This window comes from Nicotiana attenuata, unplaced genomic scaffold (assembly GCF_001879085.1).
Source record: "Nicotiana attenuata strain UT unplaced genomic scaffold, NIATTr2, whole genome shotgun sequence".
NCBI lineage: Eukaryota > Viridiplantae > Streptophyta > Magnoliopsida > Solanales > Solanaceae > Nicotiana > Nicotiana attenuata.
The window spans coordinates 278758-296946 of NW_017671229.1; the positions used below are offsets into that span (position 1 = coordinate 278758).

The 18189-nt window shown below is 35.8% G+C and overlaps 1 protein-coding gene across 1 annotated transcript; it reads right to left on the reverse strand.

Annotated features, from left to right (window-relative positions):
* Positions 1-3348: 3348 nt before the first annotated feature.
* Positions 3349-9688, reverse strand: LOC109206855 (LAG1 longevity assurance homolog 2-like). The gene is made up of 6 exons (XM_019369716.1): positions 9239-9688; positions 8150-8358; positions 6509-6664; positions 4241-4426; positions 3971-4149; positions 3349-3683 (listed from the first exon to the last, which is right to left on the reverse strand). The coding sequence occupies exons 1-6, from the start codon at positions 9353-9355 to the stop codon at positions 3664-3666; spliced, it is 867 nt and encodes a 288-aa protein (XP_019225261.1). The 5' UTR covers positions 9356-9688; the 3' UTR covers positions 3349-3663.
* Positions 9689-18189: the final 8501 nt, after the last annotated feature.

Below are 18189 nucleotides of genomic sequence, written 5' to 3' on the forward strand. Positions count from 1 at the left end.
TATTCTTAGTAACAACAAAACACTTTAATTAAATACTCGTAGAAATGCTTTTAGGCGCGGTTTTAAACTAAGTGTTGTGAATTGTGTACACGTAAGCATGACACGATTCTTGATGCGCCAAACTAAATGAGTATACGTGCGCGTAACTTGTTTTAAGATAATTCTTTAATAACGAATAATCAAGTAATTAAAAGCGGTAAAAAAGAAATGTACGTAGGTTCTACAATGCGTAATTGAATAATTTAAGCCAGGTATGATTAAAGCGTCCGTGCTAAAATCACGAAATTCGGGAATGCCTAATACCTTCTCCCGAGTTAACAGAATTCCTTATCCGATCTTCTGGTTTCGCAGACTTTTAAACAGAGTGAAATTTCCTCAATTTGGGATTTAAAATAAACCGATGACTTGGAGCATCATAACAATTATTCCAAGTGGCGACTCTTAATTAAATAAATAATCCCTTTTCGATTAATGTCACTTTAAATTGGAAAAACTCCTTATATCCCTTCGGGAAAAGGGGATGTGACAATTTTCATGGATAATTGATACTCCTGGTGGTCACGTCCTTAATCCAAAACGCTCTCCTATGGCCGCATATGGTTCCAGTTTTAGTAATAGTTGACTGAGTCATCAGCTAATCTTTTCAAAATGGCGAAATACATAAACAGCCCCTTCAAGTTGTCCACAACGGTAGTTGAACACCTCAACTGAGACTATTTCCAGTTAAACACTTCAAGTGGCTATTAAATGTATCTCGTGAACACCCGAGTCTGGCAGACTATATGTGTGAGTTGCACTCGCCAGTGACATGTCAAATGAACCAATTAAAGAATGACATGTGTAATTTATAATAAAATTTTTGATAAATATAAACTAAATACATTAAAAAATCTTTTTATTATTAACCAACCCCCACCCCTCTCATCTTCTTCCTTTCACCTCCCCTCTCGACCCACCCCCCCCCCCACCACCACGACATTTCGTACTAAACTCCTATCTTCTTCCTTTTCTCACTGCCAAATAAAAGATTCTATGTTTAATACTCCATACTCCATTGTAGTAATACTCTAATCAAGTTTAATCAAAATTTTGTATTGTAACTTCATTTTGTTGAAAAGACAAAATCTTAACTTTGTGGGTTCAACAACAGATTATTACTGTGTATGTCGATTTTTGAGATTTTGTGGGTTCAACAACAGATTATTAGAGATGGGATCGTTTGGCTCAAGTGATTTCATTCATCGGTTTGCTGCGGGAAATCTACTTTGAGGGAAAAAATTTGGCCTCCATTGAAGGAGCTTCAAGCTTGAATTTTTTTTTTTTTAAGAATCAAATCAATTCCAATATGAATAATACCAAAAGCCACAAGCTTTTAATGCCTCAGTACAGAAAACAGAGAGAGGAACATAGAAGTTCCAACCAAAGCACCAGAAACAGGCAAGGAGAATCCCGCTCCGGCGTCGGGCGACAGAGCCGATGCAAGACTAGGCTCCTGCGCTGAGACAACAACGGTGGCAAGAACAACGACGAGCATGAAAACTTTGACAATGCTAACCGAGGCCATTGACGAACGAGAGTTAACTGAGTAATTAATCTGCAAAAGGAGAAAATTGGAATTTGAATATTTGATGGTGGTCAAGCTTGAATTAAAAAGAAGAAAAAATCAGATCTAAAGATTTGGGGTGGTGTAATAGTGGGGTCCACATTTATTTTAGTAGAAAAAAAAAAGATAAGCTTAATTTTAAAGTTTCACGCGCTTAGATGTAAGTATAACATACAAAATTTGCCATGTCAGCGTAAGGGGTTTAAGAGAATATATTTATACCAAGCAGAGGTGTCTATCTGGTCACATAACAAGTTAAGGGGTTCAAATGACCGTTGTGGACAACTTGGAGGGGCTATTTATGTATTTCGCCTTTCAAAATAGAATTTAACTTACACACATTTACAATGCAAGAAATATGTACATTAACGTAATTTTGTCCATTGTACCATTAAGTTAATCTTATTTTTAGATTACTAGCTTAACTTATGCTTTGATAAAGTTTACTAATTTCATTTAAAATGAACAAGCACCTACATTTACTTTTTATATGGCATATCGAAATTAAACTCATCATTATATAGCATAAATTGACCGAGTCTGCAGTATCATACAAGTCAAACTCTCAAATGGCTAATTCATTCTTGTGCACTCAAACACATATGCGGCTAACTTCCACTGTGATGGACCACTTTTTATGTCTCAAACATACTATCAAAAGTTGCAACAAAAGTCAACTTTATGTTAAATAGATTCAACTCCTCGAAAAGTTAATTTTATCAACACTCTCCGACTCATTAGTCATATCCATTTAAAAACGGCTAAACTTTAGACTTTCCTATTGTATCATTATGAAATGAAACAGTTAATCAAGAAGTAATGCGTACGCCTTTATAACGAACACAAAAACTACTTCAATCACTGAATATGTAGACTACAAAAATAAGTTTTCGTCGAAAATAATTGACACCTCATAAAGGACGTTCACCTTTTCGTGAGCTACGCACAACAGAACAAAAAATGTAGAATGAACTTATATATGATACAAAACAGCATGTTCATAAATTAACCATCTACCTTTCCGTTTCAAGTTGCTGCTGTTCTTTTCCTTTAAGGGTCTTTTAATGGTGAAATTCGAACCAGCTTTGACGCACCTTGACTATTCCATCGGGTAACAACTGCCTCCCGGCTCCCCCAACATATGTATAGGGTAACTCTGGCCCCCCAGGATTAGGTAACAGGAAAGAAATCACAATAACATTTCTGTCTCCACTGCAATTTAAACCCTAACCACCTATAACTTTCACTCATGTTGGAATTGAAACCCTGACCTCTTATGATCCTCAACCATTTCCTTGACCCAAGGCCACACCCGTCGCGCTTTTTCCATCAAGGTTTACTGTATAGAGTATTCTACTGCTGTAGCACCCAATCTTTTCTTTCTTTTTTAAAAATGTATTGACTAAGTCTATCGACTATAATAACATTTTTCGTCAACACCCTCCAAAAAGGTTTTCCACACTGCCCGCCATTTTTAAAGGGCCGGAGATAGGTCTCTGTCACATTTCCTCTTTGCAGTGGTAGCAGAGACAGTAGCTTTGTCATAAAACGATCTTATATACAAAAGATAGGCACACGGCTTCACAAAATTAAGTTCCAATTGCTCGTGCACAAATAGTTACTCCAATAACCATTCATACCCAAATGCATTCAACGGCAAATATTACTCCATTCCTCATGTGTACGTACTCATATCCTCACTAGTAAATGAAAACATCCAGCAGCAACAAAGGACAAGGCAGTCATAAATGAAAAACTGAAGATTGTTTGCTTGAATCGTTTTGAATATACTTGTTTAGGGAACAATTATACAAGGAGATACCTATTATTTTGTACACCAAAAATGTAAGACAAGTTAAACTGATAATATCCCCGCATCTATTCGTACTAGTTCTACTTCTATAGTCAAACAAAAACAAAGAACAATTAATGGACTATAAAACGTAGAAGACGTCAAGCTAAGTCTATTGGGAAAAAGAATCAGATGCAGACCCAAACCTATAACTCATATGCAATCTTCCAAGCTAGCACGTTTCTGCCGAATAATCTGAGTGTCCAAGTTAGTCATCATCTTCCGAATCTGTACTCAGAAGGACCCAAAAAAAAGGTCAGCTTTTAGCCCAGTTCAGTATAAATGTGTTAAAGAACAGATATCATTAATCCAATTAAACGGAGAGGAAAAGTCGTTATCACTTTAAGATCTACAAGAAACATTCTAGCGTGTAAAGGTACTTTCATTACGCATCTTCATTCTCATTTTGTCTTGGGGTAGGAAAAAGACATAAAAAAGGAACAAGGTGTATATCAGCACAAATTCAACAACATAGTGTGCTGTGCTAAATTCAAAATGACAATTAAGATGCTTACCAGATCTTATATCTTCCCCAACTTTCCCTCTATTTTTCAACTGTCTCATGATCATTGAACATATGAGAATCCACCAATACAGGTGGAACACAAGTAGGGTCAACAGCATTGTGTTGAAGATGTAGTATAGCAGTGTACTGTATGCCTCTGACAACTTCAAAACCTCACATAAATAATAGCTGGGAAATGAACACATTGAATTAATTATTGGAAACGGGAAAAAGAAGGGGAACAACATCATATGAGTAGAAAATCTAATAAGGACCTAACCTTGAGGATCGTATGACCCAAAATGGAAAGAAAACCAGCCTAAGTGCAAACCAGGAGACAGCAAAAAAACCAAATAATATGCTAGCTCCAAGCTCCTTCTCCGAATATTTAAACACTTTGGCAGCTTCAAGAAAGACATCACTTGCATCATGTAATGCAAGAATAACTATCCCGATCCGAAAGAAGCTACAGATGTCAAAACACATAAAATTAAAACAGATAAAAATATGAGAATCTAGAATTTTTTTTTTTGCATTTGTTAATTTCCTCCTGGGTTATTAGCCAAATTACATTTGTCTAGAAACTTCATCTTCAATACCAAGTAATCTGACACAAGGTTTTTGATAGATAAATCGATCCTTAAAACCAAAAAAGCTCTGCCGTTGAATGAAGTAGACATATCAGACGACGTACAACAAGTTACAGAATGATGAACTCTCAAATGTGTTTGCAGCCTATTAGTCGAAACCAGTTAGAGAAGGAACATCTATTTAATTATGTCTTAACATTCAATACGAGGAAAGAAAATATTCTGCCATACTCCTCCATCACATACTTTCTTCCTCACAAGAAGACAGCCTTTTCTAGAAGCAAATTTTCAACTAGGAGAATTAGCTCAACTATGGAATTATAGCAAAAAAAACAGTGTTTGATTCTAATGTTGACGAACTTCAAGAAATGACTTAATAGATTCAAGGGAAATCAATGTTGAGAGATCAGCAAAATTATAACTCAAAAAAGGTAGCAAGACAGCTGTGGCTAATTATAAAGCCAAGTTATGTAAACTTGTTATCCAGTTTTCCTGAAATCAACAGATAAACAGAGGGAAATGATAAGAAGCTCAAGGTTGGTCACTTTTCTTGAACACATCAGATGAATTCAAAATGGACAGTCAGGAATAACTATTACTCCCTCTGTTCCAGTATATGTGAACCTATTTCCTTTTTGGTCCATTCCGAAAAGAATGACCCATTTCTAAATTTGGTAACAATTTAGCTTAACTTACAATTCTACCCTTAATGAGAAGCTTTTATAACCACACAAATACTCTGGGCCCCTTTTTGACTTATTTCGGACCACAAATTTCAAAAGTCTTCATTTTTACTTAATCTCCGTGCCCAGTCAAACAGGTTCACATAAATTGGAACGGAGGGAGTATCTGATTACCCACAAACAACTTCAAAGATTAACTTGGGACCTCTTTTCCGCTGTATAGGAGAATGTTGACCATATTCTGATCAAACCGGTGAAAATGCTAAATAACTGTATCTGCAGACTGAGTTACAGATTCGACCAATTTGGGGAAACAGGGCAACCTTTTTTTTTTTTTTTTTGATTGATATCTAGCAACCATTTCATTATTTTATCAGTAAGACAGCTATTAGCATCCTTGTGCAGGGGACTAAAAGGATGGTACTGGCTAAGTCAAATTTGTCTAAACTGTGTTGCCTGTTCTAGACATTATCTAACAAGAGCTGTTAATGCGCTTATGCATACTCAACAAATGAATCAACAATGAAAAAGTGGTAAAGAATCAACATTTAGAAGAAAGGGACCAATTTAGTATCCTCATTCCCAGAAATCTCAGCAAATTCTTAAAAAAAAAGAAGAAAAACAGCAAATTGCGTGACATATTAAGCATATCAATGCATTGGAAACCGTGCTCTATTTCAATTCTCAAAGGTAGCAAAACTTCAAATTAACAAAAACATGAAATGCACTTTTCTTAATTCTATCTCATCTATAAGTTACATGCTCTGCATCCATTTAAAATTGATAATTGCATGTCTTCACATATGAATATGCAAAGCAATATTAACACGATTAATTTTTTGGGCAGAATATTATACAAAGTTTGGCATATATTTTTCTTCCTTTGGCAATAAATGTTCACATACTTTTTTTACTCTCTTCTATATCTAGAACCAGCTTTTCAAAATTTTAACATCTAATTTGACTTAGCATCCCTTCCCCCTACCGTCAACTGAAAACAAAAGGAAAAAGCCATCTCTCGAAGTATGTTAAAGAATGTAGCCTTTGGTGGTTGAATGAATGTGAAGAATTGCATGGAATCAAGCGTATTTACAATCCCTACTTATATTGTGCTTGACACAGACATAGAGACCTTAAGAGTCACGTAACTGCATACTTAAATCATATGCGTATTTTCACATCAAACTAGGGTAAGTCCCAGAATCAAAAAGAAAATAAAGGAGGAAAGTGATAACTAAGAAATAAAAAGTACACCTCGGGTGAAGTAGACCTTACCTTGAAATATATGAGTATGAAATCAGAATAACTGTCACTATGTGATGAGACATCATTACAGCAAAGTCCTTCCGTCGTGTTTCCCAAACAAGGAGCGCAGCAATGGAATAGACGTAGAACCCACATTGGCACATATAGATAAGTTTTATGCCAGACCTAAAATGAGAAATGAAACATAGGATGTCAAATTTTATTAAAGCCTCATGTGAAGCTTCTATTAAAAGATGCCTATAAAAAGAGTTGCCTGAAAAATCATCTTTCCATTCTCACAGGCAAGTATGAAGTGCAAAATGTTGCCCACAGTTCTAATGAATGGATTTGCATTTCTAGTTGAACTTCTATTTTCACCACAAAAACAGATCTAACGCATTAAAATGACTGCAACAAAGGCGTGATGTTAAATCAGAGTAGAAGTCTAGCCTGGACAATAATATAGTGTCTTAAGAAGTCCTGTTTCCTTTTTTTGTTCAACTAAAATGGTGCTTGTATCCAACTAGAAATAGTTTGATGAGTTCTTTGCAACCAAAGGCCTGCTTACAGCGAAGAATGGGCAAATATAAACTTGGGATTAGAAAAGGTACAGGGTTTAATAATCAGGGGATAGAGGGGCATTCCACGGGGAATTTAATAATATTCAACCATTGAGAACAAATCCTAGCACACAGGGTTGCTCCTTCCAGAACTTATTTCTGTTCTTTGAGGGGTAGAGATGACTCCTTTTGCTTGGTCTTGATAGTTGCAGCAACAAGGTCTTTTTGCCTTTTTGGCTCTTTCTTTATATATATGTGTGTAGCCTCTTAACGCTCTTGCAAATAGAACTATCAAGTACTAGACAAGATACATACTGGTAACAATTAAGCGATTTTTTTTGTTTGGCAGCCTACCAGGCTCGGACTCTTGCCCTAGCGGCATGAAGAGGACTCTCTCAACAACTATGAACAAGAATGGCCCATATAACTGAAAACAGAAATTGGCTAGGGCCCTGCAGGTAACAATTAAGCAATATGGCATCTACTACGAAAAGTAAGTATTTTTTAGTGGATACTCCATCCATCGCATAATGATGATACCCTATCCACACTATATGAAGCTTCAAGAAATCATCCATGGGATAGGAACAAAGAGGGTCCTAATTTTAGTGTTGTATTACCACCACAGGAAAATCATCAGTGCAGCACACAATCGAGAAATTAGCAAACCACCAAACATAAGAAGACCAAAAGCCTTGAGAAGAGATTTCTGGCAGTACGGTGGCGACATAAGATTTTCTTGTCTCTTTTTTTCCCCTTATAAAACGCAGCAAACATTTGGTATAGGAGACAAGAAGATACTGCAAAACTTAAGAAAAGCAACTCTAATGTGAGGCTCAATGGTGGGAACTTAATAAGAAAAGCATACATCAGCTTATTTAATCCTAATATATGAACTTAGCAACAGACTTCGCCACTAACTATACTAATTTGAGTTGAACATATAGCTGGCATTATGATGTTCCCCTCAAATAGGACATGGAATTATTTCTTTTCTTGCTTACTCAATTATTTAAAGTAACAACTCCAATTTGACCTTTAAACAGACAGTACATGCTGACTTCCATATGTCATAAACTAGGTCATAGCACAATCGGGATGTGATACTCACGATAGCTCCTGATTTGGCCAGCCCCTGAAATACTCCTTCACATCTAGGAACCATGGCTCATGATATGCAACTTTCAGGACACAAAACTCAACAGTGCCATAATAAGCAAGTTTCCACATGGATTCAGAGCATTTAACAATTTTTCCTCTTGTAGCCTCATCATTCTTCAGATGGGCGGTTCCCAGATGCAGCAACCAAATTGCTAGTCTCTGGAAACAAGGTGAAGAACCGTAAGAAACATAGATATGCCAGAAAGATGGAGTAAAATAAACAATTTAACCAAAACTGCCAGGTAGCCGAGTGAGGAAAATTCACTTTCTATCATCTATACTCTAAAACGTCAAGAAAGCAGTAACTGAATCTTAGTTCCTTATTATCACTACTTTCAAGCAGTTAAACTTACTGTTTGCTAAACGAGGGTAAAAAGAAATAACGTCACTATCCAAACCAGGTTATAAAGTGGTATTCATCAAAAATGAGTCCATGAATCTTTACCAGTATGCAAATGGATAGCAAGTTCCAAATTATATCTCGGTATTCCAGATGTAGGGCCAGTAACACTTACCACCAATTTTTTGGAAGGGGCTATATTGTGAAGGTGTGCCATTGAGAAAGTTAATGACGTAATCCCATATTGGTAAAGCTTTGGCTACTAAACAGGTAGCTCATACACATTACACCAGAAACCCAAACCCCAGGACCACGAATATTGTTAAATCCAATTTAATTCAATCAGTTAATAACAATCTTAATTAAGCCTAGAACTTTTCCGTCAGGATGTCTTCCAAATAGCTTCGCCCAGACAAACAAATTAGATGGGATCTATAATAATGAGAGAATTGAACAGAAAAAAACAGCACATTCCTATGCGTTTGTTTTAAGCATGTTAGTACCAAATTTATATTGGTTGCAAAGTGACGTCCATTTCATCCTGCTTCCTTTTATGCAATCCACTAATTACAATAATTAATGTAGAAAACTTTACCCATGGTGACATTAAAGATTAATAATTAAAGAATCAATAAAACAAGGATAGTACTAGAAGCATTTAATGAGGTACATTTTCTGAAGAAACAAATGGAAGCTTACACGAAAAATGAATCTGTCAAGGATGAATCTGGCTCCAACGAAACCAAAAGCGAAGTAAATGACATAGAAGAAATGAGAAGGGGCAGGGGCAGCATTGTTCGCCCAAATCGAGTCCATGAATAGAGGATTAGAACCTCAATTTCCAAATGATAACCAAAATCGCACACCGAGATGAATCCACATCTAAATTCGACCAATGTTTCCAAATTCAATAAGATTTCGCCCTTCTGCCCACCGCAGTGCCAAGTCCGATGGAGAAGCAAATACGGGTCGGACTATCGCAGGGGGGTGGGGGTAAGGGTGAAGGAACCAGAATCAGAATCAGAATCAAAATAAGAATAAAGAATATGGTAACGAAATAGAGGAATGGGAAGTGTGAACAAAAGAAAATATGTGAGAGATTAGAAAGCAGAATAATAAGAAGGGTGAGAAATGGTGGAGATATTGTGAATGGCGGGGTGTGCTTTATGTACTAATAGTATTCGTAGCCCAAGTTGCGCGGAAAATATTAAATATAATTTTTTTGTAGGAAAATATTACTTGAGAAAACAGTAAAAACAAAGAACCATTCAAATGCTATTATTTATTGAACATGTAAATATATTGGATATTCATACATTAAAGTCATGAGAAAATACATCATATCTATTATAAAGCGGCTATTAAGGAAGATAATGAAATTTTCTCTTTGCACACTGTGAGGAGAACATTGAGGTTTTTGATCTGGGAGCAAAAAATTAAATGGAAGTGTTAAATAAAGGATATCAAGCTGCAAAAAAGAGACGATGTGCCAGAAAAAAATAAATTTTTCTATCACAATGCACAAAGCTGTGAAAAGAAAAAAGAAGCAAAATGACAAAAATTCAAAGCCGAGTTCATAAGAATATCTGTATAAATCTATAAAGAATACAGACCTGATTTTTGTATACATTGTAGTTCAAGAAGTCCTCTTTGTAATTACACAAGCAGATGTTGGTTTTGACATGCCTGCATAAAGATATAACTTATTTAGTCAGGGCGCGCAATACTTTGGGAAGTAGAATGACATAAATTCAAAGTAAGTTCAAAAGAATATCGATATAAATCTACAAAGAATGTAGAACTTATTTTCGTATACATTGTAGTTCAAGAAGTTATCTTTCCAACGGCACAAGCAGATCGTGATTTTGACACGCCAGCACCATGATATAATTTTTTTTAAAACAGGGTTGCGCAAAAGTTGTAAATAGCAGAATAATATAATATCAGAATTGAGTTCAAAAGATTTATGTATAAATTATAGGAATATAGACCTGATTTTGATATATGTAGCTCAACACATATTTTTAGCCAAATGATAGGTTATTCATATTCATCAATATGTATTGCTAAATCAACATACATTGAGCTTTGGAGAATCCATCTTAATTTTACAGTTAGTTTCAATCAAAATTTGTACATTAGCATATTAGAGTACGGATTTACTTGAATTAAAAAAAGAAAGAAGTTAAAGCTGTAAGATCTTTTATTTTTTATGTTTTCTAATGAAATTACCATTTTGTATAAATCGCAAGCATTCCAACACGATGTTCACATGCATTAAGAGTAAGAGCTTCTAAAACACAATTTAATGAAAATATCATCTTAAGAAACATGTTTGTCAGGATAAACTCTATCATAGAAACCGTCAAGTCCCAAATACCTACATGCTAACAATCATCTCCTCAGCCACTCTTGTGGCCAAGCACAATGAACCAACAAATGTAGTTGCGATTTTCTCAAGGGGAAGGGTGATCATTGCTAGACCAATCCAAAGTACATTTGTTGTAGTGGTATGTGCATTGCAGAGTGGCCTAGGAGGAAAAAAAAAATTCATCAGCATGAGTTGAATGGACATCGAATATTGAAAAGGAAAGATGCAATAAAGTTTGTAGTATTCTAACATGCCGAAGTCAAGATCTGCCAAACAGTTTATCTCCAGCAATATCCACAACAACAGTTATACTCACAAAGGCAAGCATCTCAGGAATAGATGTCAGATAGGATGCTACAATAAAATATATTTATACTGATAATTTCAAATAAAATGAAGTCTCACCATGTGTTCATTCAATACAATTTAGTGTCTCTTATATGCTGGTTATAGAAATAATGAGAGGCTACTATTCACAGCTAAAACATATTTTACTTTGTTATTGTTAAACCTGCTGCAGCCAAGTTTGCATCAACTTTAATCCTATCAGTGTTAGATCCAACTTTGAGACAATTGCTTTTACAATGTTGTACCTTTGACCACTTTAATGAAAAGCATTAAAGAAGAAAGAGAAAGAATATAGAGCCAAGTTGCAACACAAGTCACATAATACCTGAGAGATAATTAGTTCATAAGCTCCAAGGAAACTTATGCCACAATTTGGTGTTGCGTACTACAGATGATTGTCAGTTTTGGGGGTCAATTACTATGTCTAAAAAGAAAGTGCTTTAAGAATAGATATTCTTAACCTTATAAGAAAAGAGTAGATATTTTTAAACGTATGAGAATTTCAATCACTTTTGATAAATATATCTCAAAATACCTCTTCTTTGTGGCGTTGGGATCAAATCCTTCAACACTCTTAGCAGAAGCAACACCACCTAAGAAGTGTGCTTCACCTAATTTATTTCGAGGGCAAATGTAAGACCAATATCCTGAATTAGTGCACCTTAGAAGGAAAATAAATGAAAAGAATGTAATAACTAACAAAGATTCATGGCCTTTGCAAAGAGAGTGAAAAATAATAAATCTAAGATTTTTGCAGGATGTAAATTTGAAGACCGCATTGACTTACTGTCATTTTTCTTAGACAATTGAGAAAAACAATTGTGAATCCAACTTTAACAATCAGATAAAAAAAATACTCATACTACACATAATCGTTTCATATATAAGCAAAATATTTTGTGTGTGTTCGTCCTAAAGAAATTAATAACAAACTTTCTGATGATAAACTTTCAGAAACAGAAATAGAATATCGATACTACGCATAATCATTTAATTAGTACAATTTATTGTGAAAAATTTATCCATTAAAGCAGAAAAGAAGATACACTTTAAAACTTTGTAAGTTGAATAAGCAAAATTTATGTAAGTTCATCCTAAAGAAATTTATAACAAACTTTCCGATGATAAACTTTCAGAAACAAAAATTGAATACTGGTACTACACATGTTGAATATGTTACCTTTGCATCCTGTAAAATAAACTCTATGGAATATGGTATTTCACGCTTGAAATAATCCGGGATTTCCCACGTTCGAATGACTCTAACTTTGAGATTGCATCGAGTTGCTTTAAATTGGACTGATTTCATGAATTGTTATAGCCATATTTACAAAATTTTGTATTTTATGCAGAGAAAAAAGGGAATGGAAAAGAAATTAAAAGGAGGGGTCATTATTAGCATAGAGATAGTTTCTACGTTATGGAGTTAGGCTTTGATGCCCACGTTTGGGAAGAGAATCGTGAATTTTTTTTTCTTTCCTCCTATTTCTATGTAAAATTATGGAATTTTCAGGTTTATATTAAATTAAATAACTAAAGCTAAATGGAAAAAATGTGACAGCCTAAATTTTTGAATAGACGATCTAGGAGTATTAGTAATATTTCTATGTAAAATTCTCTGTTAAAAAAATATTATCTAATGAAAAAAAGTGGGAATCAGCGTGGGAATTGGAATTGGAATTGTAGTCTATTTCTTAGAATGAGAGTAACTATATTTTTTCAGTTTTAAAAAAGAACTGCCCAAAAACGTGGGCTCAAAGTTGGGAATAACTGAACTGGTAATATTTTTTCTATTTTCAAAAATTTTTTAATCTCCAAATTTACTGGAGTGTTGTCATAAAACATGACATGTGTTGATATTTTGTTTTGACATTTGGCACAATATTATGAATTTGCCTCTCCTTTTCTATATTAGTAGATTTTGCTGCTTCTCAAATCTCAATAAATATTTATTAGTGGTTCCCTTTTGCTATATAAATAATGATGAAAATACCTCAATGTTTAATGATGCCTCCCACGGACCTTCTAAATTTTTCTTTTTTTTTTCTACGGTACGTACCTTCCAATTCCTATTTTGTTTTGATTTATTTTTTATACTTAACATGCAATTAAAAATACTTAATTTTGAAATTGTTTCAACTGATTTTCTTGACTGCTTGATTAAACTATTTAATGATTTTGTTAGAAGCTTAGGAGAAGAAGAAGATATTTTCATTGATGCTCAATTGAGCAGAAGAGGATACAAAATCGTTCTAATATAGGCAGACTAACTAATAGTTAGTTATTGACTAACCATAATTACACTAACACCCCTAACTTCTAAATATGTACACTTAGGTCCCTAATACATGTATATCTATACAATTAACTACTTATTCCAATACTCCCCCTCAAGCTGGAGGGTGTAAAATATTTAACACACCAAGCTTGCTAAGTAGAAACTGATGTTGTGGAGATGCTAATCCTTTAGTAAAACTTGCTGAAGATGTGTAGATATATACTGAGTGCACAGCATGCCTTCCTTGACTTTCTCCCTAATAAAGTGACAATCTATCTCAATATGCTTCGTACGTTCATGAAAGATTGGATTAGCTGCAATCTGAATTGTTGCTTTACTATCTGAGAACAGCTTAGTTGGTTGTTGAATTGGAGTACCAAGATCTGCAAACAGACCTCTCAACCACACAATCTCAGCTACTGCAGATGCCATGCTTCTGTATTCTGCCTCAGCACTACTTCTAGACACTGTGTGTTGCTTCTTGGATTTCCAGGAGATTAAAGAATCTCCAAACTTCACAAGGTAACCACTAACTGATCTGCGACTCATAGGACATGCTGCCCAGTCTGAGTCACAAAACCCAACCAAGGCTGGTTCCTGGTGTCTTTCCATGATCACCCCTCATTCCTGGTGCTTGTTTTAGATATCTTACTACACGAGTAGCAACATCCATGTGAGACCTCTTTGGAGCTTGCAGGAACTGACTCGGAACTTGTACTGCATAGCTGATATCTGGTCTAGCGACTGTAAGATACAGTAGTTTCCCAATCAATTTTTGATAGCTAGTAACATCTCTTAAGGCAGGATCAACATCTTGACTCCCAACTCCTTTGTCATATTCAACAGAGGTCAGTTTTTGATTGAGTTCTAGAGGAGTAACAGCAGGTTTAGCACCACTCAGTCCCATTTTTGAAATAAGCTCTAGAGTGTACTTCCTTTGATTGAGGAGAATGCTCTTCTGAGATCTTAACACTTCAATTCCTAGAAAGTATCTTTAACTCTCCCAAGCCTTTCACCTTGAACTTCTTGTGTAACACTGCCCTTGCTTCATCAATGAGTTGTAAACTGCTTCCTGTTAGCAATAAATCATCTACATATACCAAGATTATCACTATATCATTTCCAGCCCTTTTTGTGAACAGGGAGTAGTCATATGAACTTTGGCTGAACCCTGCACTTATCAGTGCTTCTGTGAGTTTGAGATTCCACTGTCTTGATGCTTGTTTGAGTCCATAGAGAGATTTTAGCAGTCTACAGACCTTGTTCTCCCCCTGTCTTTGGAAGCCCTGTGGTAGGTCCATATACACTTCCTCTTCTAAGTCTCCTTGTAAGAAAGCATTGAAAACATCCATTTGAAACAAATGCCAATCCTTGGAAGCAGCTAATGCAATGACTGATCTAACTGTCACCATTTTAGCTACAGATGAGAAAGTTTCATGATAGTCCAGCCCTTCTTGTTGATTGTATCCTTTGGCAACAAGTCAAGCTTTAAATCTCTCTATCTCTCCATTGGCTTTATACTTGATTTTATAGACCCATTTTGAGCTATAGAAGATTTCCCTGGTGGCAGATCCACCACCACCCAAGTTTTGTTGTCCTCCAATGCTTGAATCTCTTGTTTCATGGCTTGTATCCATCTGTCATCCTCTATTGCTTCCTTGAAATTGTGTGGTTCTGTAACTGTTGAAAAAGCCAATATATATTCCTTGTAGTGCTGTGTGACATTATCATATGATAGGAAGTTTGACATTGGATAAAGGCATTGTGAGTTCTTCTTTCCACCAACTAAGTAGTCTTGCATCCAAATAGGAGGAGCCTTGGTTCTCATTGACTGTCTAGTGAGAGCAGGAATGCTATGTGTGATTGAGGGATCAACTGGATCAACTGCATTTGATATTTGGCTTACATCTGATACTGGGATCACTTCATCTGATATTGGACTTGCATCATTCCCTGATGATTCTTCATTGTCAACTGTATCATGATCAGCTTCATTTAGTAAGTCTGCATGTTCTTCTGATTCTGCATTGCTGTCACTTGCATCTTGAGTGACATCTGCAACTGCATCTGTATTGTCTGCCTCCTCCATTTGTGCTATCTCAAACACAGCATCTAAGGTCCCATGTGGCATTGGCTGCTGATGCTGTATAGTAAGAAAAGGAAATATTGCTTCTCTAAATATGACATCCCTGCTTACAAAAAAACTGTTAGTCTTTCGATCAAATAACCTATACCCCTTTTGAGTAGTAGAATATCCCATCAAGACTGCTTCTCTGGCCCTAGGACCAAATTTGTCCTCCTTGATTACATTTGTGGCATAGCATAGACATCCAAAGACCCTAAGATGTGATAATGATGGTTGTCTACCATACAATGATTCAAAAGGACTCTTACCATCTAATACCTTAGTAGGTAATCTGTTTATGATATAAACAGCTGTTTGAACACATTCTCCCCAGAATCTGCTTGGTATGCCAACTTGAAATTTTAAGGCCCTTGCTGTATCTAAAATATGTCTATGTTTTCTTTCAGCCACTCCATTTTGCTGTGGAGTGTGAACACAACTGCTCTGGTGAATGACTCCATGTCTAGTCAAGTAATCATTCCACTGATGACTGAAGAATTCCTTCCCATTATCTGTTCTGACAGTTTTAATACAAACACCAAATTGAGTCTGTACCATACTAAAAAATTGTTTGAGGAATACAATTGTTTCACTTTTCAGTTGCATAAGAAAAATTCAGGTTGCTCTAGTAAAATCATCAACTACTGTAAGGAAATAGTGCTTATTATCATGAGTAGCTACCTTATAAGGTCCCCATACATCCATATGCACCAGTTGAAAAGGTGCAGTACTGAAATGTTCACTATTTGGAAAAGCTAGTCTATGATGTTTGGCTAATGGACAAACAGAGCACTTGTTGTGCATAGTGTTGTCTATCTTATTGTGCAGAAAAGAAATATGATGCATAACTGGTAATGAAGGATGACCTAATCGTTTGTGCCAGAATTCTCCAATATCTCTGTCTTTATTTCTCTCCACTGAGCTGATATGAGCAGCTATATGTGTTGTTCTTCTTCCTCTTATCAGGTAAAGACCACCAGTCTCCTTACCAATCTCCTTCACCCTGCCAGTGTAAAGATCCTGAAATACACATATTTTGGGCAGGAATAGAGCACCACATTGTAAGTCCTTAGTCAACTTTGAGATTGACATTAAGTTGAACTTAAAATCTGGGACATATAACACATTTTCCAGTTTAGTTTCTTCAGAAAGTTGTGTACTACCAACATGTGTAACATCAATACTATCTCCATTTGGTAGTCTCACCTTTTCTCCTTTGTGATTATCTATATTCCTGATATCTTGAAGAAGATCTAATGATGATGCAATGTGATGTGTGGCCCCTGAATCCACTATCCAATTATCATTATATACTTTTGCATTAAGAGACACAACGTTACCTGTCATGTTTACTTGTGTCTGTGTATCTGGAGTTGCAGCATCTCTATTCAACAGGTGAAGTATCTGCTGGTACTGTGCCTCAGTAAAGAAATAGTCCCTTTCTGCATTGCTGCTCCTTGTGAGTTGGAAGTCCTGATATCTCCACATTGTTGGCTGCAACATATTGTCCCTTGGGCCTATACTCCTTAGATTGGTAACTCTTCTTCCCTCTGAAATCCTCAGGATAACCAATTATTTTGAAGCAGTTCTCCTTAGTGTGGCCTTTAATGTGGCAATGCTCACACAGTAGGAACTGTTTCTTTCCTCGAAAGCCTTGACCTCTCCCAATTTGCATTGCCATAGGATCTATTTTTTCTCCCATAGTACTGCCTCCCACAGACTGTTGGATCTCATCCTGTGTAATCATAGCATATGGCTGATTCAGTGTTGGCTCAGTCGTCATCATCAGAATTTGCCTTCAAGCTTGATCATAAGTATCATTCAATCCATCCAAAAATTGCATCAATCTCTGCTGGTGCAATTGCTCGACATATTCCTTCGACTTCTTATAACCACAGTTTGGAAAAGGTACAAGTACATCATACTCAGCCCATAGTTCCTTCAATTTTGTGAAATACACAGCAACAGAGTCAGATCCCTGTATCAACCTAGAGATTCCTCTGTGCAATTGAAGAATTCTCACTCGATTTACTTTATCAAATCGTTCCTGAAGATCCTCCCACACTGCATGTGCGTCAAAAGCATAGATGATACCACTTAGTAGATCTTTTGAGACTGAATTCATAATCCATGAATGCACTATAGCATTGCATGTCTCCCATTCTTCATGCAATTCAGCCTCAAATGAAGTCTTAAGACATGTTCCAGTAATGAAACCTAATTTGCGCTTTGCCTTCAAAGCAAGCCGCATAGATCTACTCCATAACCTATAGTTTTCAGATCCTATGAGTTGAATTGGAATCAACACCAATCCAGGAGTATCAGATGGTTGTAGGAACAGAGGATGCGTGTAATCTATCTTAGTTTTTTCCCCCATTGTTGCATAATTTTAAGCTCAAAAATTTCGGAGAAGAGAAGAAGACTGAAAAATTGAAAAAATCGATCAATTTCCTGATGAACTAAGAACAAATTCACGAACTTACTGAATTGAGCTCATGGATCTTCCTCCAAAGCTCTGATACCATGTT